Source organism: Pseudopipra pipra, chromosome 4, assembly GCF_036250125.1.
Source record: "Pseudopipra pipra isolate bDixPip1 chromosome 4, bDixPip1.hap1, whole genome shotgun sequence".
NCBI classification, from domain to species: domain Eukaryota; kingdom Metazoa; phylum Chordata; class Aves; order Passeriformes; family Pipridae; genus Pseudopipra; species Pseudopipra pipra.
This window is the reverse complement of record NC_087552.1, coordinates 50684375-50693515: the sequence shown is the minus strand read 5'-3', so window position 1 is coordinate 50693515 and position 9141 is coordinate 50684375. Positions and strand designations below refer to the sequence as shown.

The 9141-nt window shown below is 37.4% G+C and overlaps 1 protein-coding gene across 6 annotated transcripts; it reads right to left on the bottom strand.

Annotated features, from left to right (window-relative positions):
- Window positions 1–100: 100 nt before the first annotated feature.
- GNPDA2 (glucosamine-6-phosphate deaminase 2) lies at window positions 101–7742 on the bottom strand. Of its 6 annotated transcripts, XM_064652920.1 has the most exons (7): window positions 7586–7742; window positions 6034–6201; window positions 5628–5725; window positions 4988–5170; window positions 4487–4671; window positions 4219–4393; window positions 101–1125 (listed from the first exon to the last, which is right to left on the bottom strand). In XM_064652920.1, the coding sequence occupies exons 2-7, from the start codon at window positions 6159–6161 to the stop codon at window positions 1067–1069; spliced, it is 828 nt and encodes a 275-aa protein (XP_064508990.1). In that variant the 5' UTR covers window positions 6162–6201; window positions 7586–7742; the 3' UTR covers window positions 101–1066. The 6 variants fall into 6 exon arrangements, with proteins under 6 accessions (XP_064508990.1, XP_064508988.1, XP_064508991.1 ...); XM_064652918.1 differs by having other exon boundaries at window positions 4219–4671; XM_064652921.1 differs by lacking the exon at window positions 6034–6201 and having other exon boundaries at window positions 5628–5729; window positions 7586–7727.
- Between the last annotated feature and the right edge of the window lie 1399 nt (window positions 7743–9141).

Genomic DNA, 9141 nt, shown 5'->3' with positions numbered 1-9141 from the left:
GTGAGCTCTCATCTTCCTCTTTTGGTGCCTGATCACTCCCTGAAGCCCTGAAGTATTTATGCATGACAATTTATATTAGAAATGAAACAATTTTGAAATTAGAGATTTATATTTAAGTTTTACTTATATTCAAAGTAGGAAATAACATTCCTTGTAACAGCTCAATGTTTATAATGATACAATGAGAAAGTGATTAACAGTTGGCTTTAAATGACCATTAAATTTGCAGACATTATGTTCCTGTAACTTAACATCTTTTCAGGCATTTAATAGTAACATCAATTATATAATTGAACAGGTACCTCCAGAAAGGAACATTTAGATTTTTCCTTACGTATAAAGCTTGATTACCAAAAATATAAAAATCCTAAAGTAACTTGAAATACATGAGAGGAAAAAGTGCTATGGCAGAAGTTTTAATATTTTTATCCGTGGAGTAAGTTATAACTTGCAAGAATTTGGTGCATTTTTAGGCACTGTTCTTGTATTTTCATTTGTCTGAACTATACAGCAGGTCTTGAGATGCCCAAAAACTGTTTAAGATAAATTTAAGGCAACCAAGTGCAAAAGCTCAGTGTATATTAGATACATGTAAACAGAACATTTCATAGTAGAAATTGTACAACTATTACAAGTCCATAGTATTGACAAAGGCCAAAACCATTCTGCCTAGAGACACAAATGCAAAATGTAGTTACACTAATCAAGCCAAAAATTACAAATTCCAGGAAATAAAGTATCATCTTTAACACAAGGCAGATGCATTACACTGCTGTGCTAGAGTAAGTGCTCTGCTTTTCCCCTCTCTACATAACGTGCAGTCTCTCAGGTTTATTCTGTTCCATTTAGATGTACAACCCAACAGCAAAGCTCCTAATGTTAAAGCAAAATGCACAACACAGCAAACAGATGGAATGTGAATGTACAGATATTGGACCTTTTAAAAAATACAGTACCTAGGATTCCCCCTTTTAAACGGTTTTCAGCATATTGCATAGCAGTGAACTCATCTGCTACCTAAAACGGTTGCTGTTGACCCACATGGAGTTCCTCTTCAATTCTTCTTTCAGTTTTCTTTCATACTGTACAGTGGGTCCACAAGCTTATTGTGCACATGCATTAAACCTTGGGGGGAAAGCAACAATGCCAGCTTTACGTTACTTATAATTTTTCAACATGTTCTTCTATCCACATTTTTATTTGGAGTTTGCTTCAAAGTATACATTTTAAATAGTTCACTGAAGAGAACAATAATATCTGTTTAAAGCAATTTAAAATCGGAGACAGCATATATATATATTCCTGTATCACTTGCGTACTAATGATATCTGCAGTATAAACTGAGCAGGGATCAGACATTTCTCTGATAACAGACCCAAAAAGCAGATCTGGAATGCTTCCAAATTCATTGAATACATCTTTTGTTCTGTATTAAAAACTGCATAACAGCAACATAATTCCCTCACACCATAATTTGTCATAAAAATCAGATATACACATAGTGATACTTTTACAGCTTGAATTCTTCAATTGCAATGTTCTAGCATTGTGGTATCACTGTCTGGTCCTAGACAGGCAAAAGCAAACTAAAACTATCCAGACTGTTAATGCAGATTCAGAATTTCAGTAGTTAAACTGAAATTCAAACTGTTCTAACTGGGCTTTTTTTTTTTCCTCATACAAGTCATCCATAGCTATGACTGGGGGTGTTATTTTTTTCCTACACAACTACTTCAATTCTGGAAAAACCTTAAGAGCATTTAACAAAAAAAGATGCTTCCCTCTTTACTTTGCTATTACTTAGTAAAAACGTTACCTATATCTACCTATGTATGACACTGGGTCACTGGCAGGTTTTTAAACTTCATTTCACCTTAAGGACTAATAGCAGTAACTGATCAACATTCACAATCTGCAAAGTAAAAGTCCATTTTAGCATCAAACTAAAGACTAACTTCTAAAATTAAAATACGCAACATTACAAGTCATTTTCTTAAATACCATGAAATAAATATGCAAGTAGTACATAAATACCTTTGCTAGATGATGCACCTGGTGGCAACCTTAGTGTCACTGCAGCAACATGCAATAACTATACAATTTTAAGGTCATTACTGTAGTGACCACAACAAAAGGCATTTTATGCAGCATCTATTACTAATCATTGTGTCATCATTTAATATAAAATGCAGATATTAGATCAAGTATAATATTTTTCAGTTTAACAGTGACAAAAATTAAGTATACATTTGATATAAAGTCATTTGTACTGAAAGAGTAACAGCTGCACACACTGCTCAAACTAGAAACATGTTTTGAGCTTCCTACCAGTGTTTTTCTCTTCTAAAAAGAGGAAATGAAAAGGAGATAATTACTCACTTCCTAGATGCATGAAAAATGCTTACTAAGTATTGCCTCTGCCATACTCAATGAAGAATATTTAAATCCTATTAGTGAAATTGTTACAGGAAAATCAGTAAGAAACAAAAGGGTTTTTTTAAGGTATGCGTCCCACTGTATATTCAAGTATGTTTTGGATAAACAGATTTCTACATACAGTTTTAAAAGGAGCATGCACAAGTATGCAAAAAAACATCCTAAACTAACTTATCTGCAGAAAAATTAGTAAATTCAAAATTAATTTTGTTTCATTCTTCAAGAAAGTTATTTTCCCTTTTACCATAAGAACATTTAAGTACACTTCATACTTTTAGCCTATAATAGGTTTTCAGAAAGTTAGAAAAAAGTGGAGTAAGTTATTCTATTTACCAGTCAGCATGGTACTTGATTATAAAAAAAAAAATAAAATTGCAGTTTCATATAGTACCTTGAGAATTTTTAAGTAGTGAAAAATCCCAGTAAATCACTACCGTAAATAGCAGTATTAAGAACTATCTAGCTTCCTTAAGAAAACTAACCTAAAGATCAAGATTCAGAAATAATTCCAAATTTGACCCACATTGATCTCTCCTTCATCTTTAAAAGGGAAAATCTCACTGATTTGAGAGTAGGTAAAATTAAGCAAGTTTACACTAAACAGTCTTTTTAAGCATTCTATTGCTGTATATTGCGGGGTTGTTGAATACAGTGTGACACAACAGCACACATTAACAAATTGTAGCCCTTGGTGTTTTTAAAGCAATGTTCAGTGTCATTCATACCTAATAATTCTACATTATGTTTATATTTCCCAAGTATAGCCTCTGTTTATATGAAATATAGGATAATGTTTAAAATTTATCCAAGCAATTAAAGAAGCTTATCTTTGAAAACAACAATATCTAGCAGAGTGATACAGCTAAAGACTAACCCTCCCCCCTACCCTGCAAATACACAGCAGAGGACAGCATACTGAAAAAATCCAGAATAAACAAATTGGCCACAAGTGATATCAGGATAAAAATCACAGTAATGTCCGAATTGCAGTCTAATACATATATGAGCACTGCTGATACAATGCTTTAAAAAAGAATTTAATAAATTACAATCTTGATCTCTGATACCTCAACTACTACAGGTACCCATGCTAGTGAGAAAGACGATCATTTCACACAATTCCATGTGCTGTGCTAATACAGTCAGGAGAAAACTACTTTTCTTAGTTTCTACAGTCTCAATGAAACAATTCAAATTAGGAAGTCTCAATGACTATCAAATATCCTGACTTCAATTTTGCCCCAATATACCTACTACAAATATGAAAAGCACAGTACAAGTGTGCAATGTGTTCAAAGTCAGTATAGATTGTTATGCTAATTGCACTGAATGAAAAATGTCCTCGTGTGGCTTCAAAGTCTGTATCATACATTTCCAGTTTACTAGACAGCATGTTACAGCACACAGCAAAGGCAGCATGAAAATATATCAGGATTAATAAATGTACTGAGTTTTTTTAAGTGAAACTTTCCATTATAGTTATGACCTGTATTCTGGAACACTGCTGCTGTTTGATGTGGAAGATTACTAAATTATTGTTTCAAACTAGAAGCAAAGGAAATGTTTCTCCCAAGTAGATTTGTCAGGAATATAAGCAGCACAAGTTATGCCTCCTAGCAATCTTCCATACACAATAAATAAGTTAACAGTTAGTATTTTGAATATATAACATTATACATTAGGTACTGTAAAGTGTTGAAGGCTCAGACTTAAATCAATATAATTTTAAATCTGTTGGGTTTGCATTTTTTGAACACATGTAACCTCCGATTCAGTGCTCACCTTTAAAGTACTTCACAGTTTTGACTCTTAGTTCTAAAGTAGCATCTTCATCACACACAAAGATAGTGCGAGGGTGTTGCTGGAAAGCAGAAACTGTCCACATATGATTGACTCCTTCTTCAATTGCTTTGTACAATGCAAAAGCCTTATGTGCACCTGTTATAAGAATCATCACCTGCAAAACAAAGGTCTCTTTACTTTCAATCCCAGTATCAATACCAACTAGTCTTGAAAACACACATGCAACTAGAACTAAATGAGTTCTTACTTCTCTAGCATCCATCACTGTACCCACACCAACTGTTAGCGCCATAGTTGGTACTTTAGATAAGTCTCCATCAAAGTATTTAGCATTTGCCAAAATGGTGTCCATTGCTAAAGTCTTTAATCTTGTTCTTGAAGACAAACTTGATCCGGGTTCATTGAATGCAATGTGGCCATCTGGACCAATGCCTTTTCAAAGTTAAAAAAAGTAAATCATTCCAGACCTGAGTCAACAAATATCCTCAAACATCTTAAATGAATAAACAATTTTTAGGACTCACTCTTTCCTTTCCCCATTTTCAATAAAAAACATTCTAAACTTAATTTAATTAAGTCATTGGACACCAACCATTTTGTTTTGGTATTCATACTGATTTTTTGTTAGTTACAGAACTTTCTTGCACCATAACTGAAAAGTCTAGGTTTAGCCAAGTCATGAAAATAATGATTAAAGAATCAGTGTACATGCTTGAATAGAAACTAACCATAAAGCATTTCCTCATACCTCCAACAAACAGATCAATCCCTCCCGCTTCTTCAATTTTCTTTTCAAATGCATCACATTCCGCCTGTAAGTCTGGAGCGTTCCCATCAAGGATATGAGCATTATTTGGATCTATGTCAATATGCTTAAAGAAGTTATTCCACATATAGGAATGATAACTCTCTGGATGATTTCTAGGGAGCCCTGAAATCATTTAGAGTGAAATTAACATAAGACAAGATTTAACCAGCCAGCCTTAATTCTAGTTTATTTGTAACCGACGTGGGGCATGCAAGGCAAACCTAACTGAGTCAGATAAAGCAAGTTTGGAAATAACAGTGAGAAGAAAGTTTTCCTTTTGACATGCACAAGGTAATTGGTTTGCATTCACTTCACATATGTCTTATCACAAAGAGTATTAAGTCTTCAACAGACATGCAGTCACAATATTACATTACAATGTCCTTTCTGCACTGTTTATTTTTGCATTTATGTAGATAAATAGAGGAAAAAATGCTTAAGATGACCCCATGGACAGAAAGTTAACATAAGAGTACAGACATACTAGACTGATCTCATTCTTTGACAAAGTATTTAATAGTTTTTATAAGGAGGAAAAAAATAACAGTACAGTGTGTTCTCAAATAATAGCGCATCTTACCTACATACTCATCCATGTTGAAAGTCTTTACATATTTGAAAGAGAGATCTCCATTTTTGTGATATTCTATCAGCTTTTTGTAGCATCCCAAAGGCGTACTACCTGTTAAATAAAATTTTTCTACTATTCTATGTATCTGCACAACATTTTCAGTGTATTTAAATCTCTTCGTAGTCAAATTTTGCTACAATACTTTTAAACATAAAAGCAATCTGCTATCTCTCATTTAGTATTTCTAAGCTTCTCAAACATTAAAACTTTTCACACAAAGCAAATCCATATTTTAAAAAAATTATGTTGGAGTATTACCAAAAATAATACTTATGTTCTTTTAAATACTGTATCTACTAGCAATGATACAAACATTGTTCTAGGTTTACTTATTTACACAGACTTTGAATAAAACTTGCCTGTTGGTAGACCAAGCGTGAAATATCTTCCTTGACTTGGCTTGAACTGGATAATACGATTACAGATGTATTTTGCTGCCCATTCACTAGCCTGATCATAATCTTCAAGAATTACTAGCCTCATTGTGGCAGTGAGGAACTTGTATTATAAAACAAACTTAAACCTGGAGAAAATGTCAAAGTTTTAAAAATAAGCACCCTATGAATAGTTGTAAAACTCTTAGATAACAGTGGAGATAAAAAATAACCTTTCATGCCGATCACTTGCATAAGCATAACACATTCTTGCAGTCCTAGTTCAAGCTGGACAATCAAAAGCAAAGCTACAGAATCCAAATGAAAGATTCCAGTCAAAATATTTATTAAAATTCACAGACTAATTTAAAGTAATTTATAGGAAAAAGCTAAACCAAAATATGAATAAGCCATTTTGAACTTCAACATTTTAGTCAAGTTAGAAAAGAGAAAATATTCAAACGCTGAGATTAACTCCTGTTTCTTATGACCAACTGAAGGCCTAAAATTTCAAAAACAAGGCCCAAAATAGCCCCATGTTTCTCTATTTAAAATACCTAATTGGAAGTAAATAATTAAAATTCCTTTCACTGCCATTCTAGCTCCACAAAACGCTTCAGTATGTTTATTAATCTGCAAAAAAAAGTTAAAGCATTAGATATTTGGAATGTGACCTCATATTATCTTTCCCTACGAATTGTAAACCTTTTTTCAACAGAACTTCAAACAGAAGTTTAGAAAGCTTTATTTTGAGCTCAATGGTATCAACTTCTAAGATGAATATCCAGCAAAGAAGCTTGCTCGCTAGATGTACACAAGCATCTCTTGCATTTAAGTGAAACTCATTTTACCACGAGAGTTTAACAGAGTCAGGTAATTACCAGAAAGACTGGGGCTCTTGAGACAGTTTGTGATGTATTATTCTTCTCTTCCCAGGTCTGAATGTGCTTGGCATTAGTCAGAAAACAACACAGCTGCCAGAAGCCCAAGGCCAACTAAGTGCCAAACCACCTGTAGTGCACACTACTCTTAGCTGACCCAAAACGAGAGTCTCGTTTTAAGCACAAATATGAATTAAAATACATTTGTGTTTCACAGGGTGACATCTGTTTGTCCCACTAAAAGAAGAAAGAAACGCCGTGTGCTGCTTCCTCTCCACGGGCAGTTGAGCCTGACAAGTCAAACTCACCTTTGCAGAGGAAACGCTATTACACAGACACCAAAAGGAGCTCACATACATCCCCGAGGAGCACAGAAAAGCAGGCCAGCAGGAAGAGACCCCGCGGCTTTAAGGGCGGCCTCATAAACCTCCAGCGATTTTTCCCTGGAAACACGGGGATGCTCTTCGACAGCAGCGACCCGCGGACCGCACCAGAACGACCGCGGATTTTCGGCTGAGGGCACTTTCTTGGGGGGTGTTGGTAAACCCACACTGCTGGAGAAAGAAACCCACAGCCGGACCGCCGCCGGCGCAGCCCGGGGCCCGCGGCCTCCCCTCCCCTCCCCACGGCCCGCGGGCCCCGCCCCGCTCACCCCCGGAGAGCCCGCGGCGGCCACGAGCGGCACCGGCACGGGGAGGACGAGGAGGAGCAGGAGGAGGAGGATGAGGAGCAGGAGGAGGACGGAGAGCGGCGCCCGCCCCGCAGCTCCCGCCCCGCCGCCTCCAGGAGAGCCCAGCGCGACCCGGAAGCGCCTGGCCAAGACGGGAAAAGGGGTTGTTTTCCTGCTTCCATTTCCGGGCGCTGTGGCTGGCGCAGGGTGGGGGTGAGGGAGTGCCGGTCCGCCAGCACCCGGGGGGTCCGGAGCTGCTGGGGGCTTTGCCAAAACACTGGCGTGCTTCCCACTCCACTTGTTGTAAAATGTGGAATTCGTAAAATTTTCTTAAGAAAGGATGTTCTTTGATTTTTATATACTTTCAAGCCTAAACAACAAGAAAGGAGATTTAATCCGTGAAACAGAGAGCAGCCAACAAGCTCTAAGTGATGTCCAGGTGTTAGAAAGACAAATTACTTGTTGGTAGAATTGCCTTTTTAAGGTTTAGGGCTTGACATGTTTCAGTGATCTCAAACCTAGGGGGAGGTTAACAAAGCTTGGGAAGAAGGATGGGAAGAAAAGCTTGGGAAGAACTACTGAGAGTGGACACAAAGATGCAGAATTTACAGGCCACGAGAACATTTGGCAGAACTCCCGAGATAAGGAAGAAACTCATAAAGCCAACTCAGCAACTGTGCTGAATCACCGCCCACTGGGTAAAAGATAATTCTGGCGGGGGAAATCGTGACCACTAACTCATGGACCACTTACCCAAGAAACCCACCAACTCAAGAGAACAACCGAGTACGCAGACTAATCAGGATGAGAGGCGAGAGAGTCATTAACCAACAGAAGATAGAATACTAATTAATAAGAGAACTATGTAACTTGTAGCCAATGGACACTAATTCCTGTGTTTGCTAAAATGTATAAATAGTGAAAAGTTTTGATAGTTGTGTGCTAGCTTTGTGGATTTGCCACTCAGCGCCCCTTTCTAAGCAGATTTGTAAATTAACACCTTGACTCTGTGTGGGGATTTGCCTCTTGCACAGGTGACAGAACATATTTTGGCAACACAAGCTGGAGCAGTGCATAAGCCCTTCTCTTGGAGTCTCTGTTATATGGGAAGTAGGTGACGCTAAGATTCTAATGGAAAAAGTTCTCTCTTCCTCTAACTTAAATGTTTACATGAAGCAGTAACAAAAAGGCTCTTTGTAGTTACTGAAAAAGAAAAATAGGTAAAGCATCAGCTTTTTGGTGGATGACAAATTGACCATGAGCTGGCAGCGTGCCCTTGTGGCCAGGAGGGCCAATGGTATCCTGGGGTGCACTGGGAAGAGTGTAGCCAGCAGGTTGAGGGAGGTGATCCTGCCCCTTGACCCGAGTGAGGCCACACCTGTGGCCAGTTCTGGGCTCAGTACAAGAGAGAGAAAGAACTATTGGAGAGGGTCCAGCAAAGAGCCACAAAGATGATTAGGGGTTAGGAGCATCTCTGTTATGAGGAAAGGCTGTGGGAGCTGGGCCTTTTTAGTCTAGAGAAAAGAAGACTGAAAGGG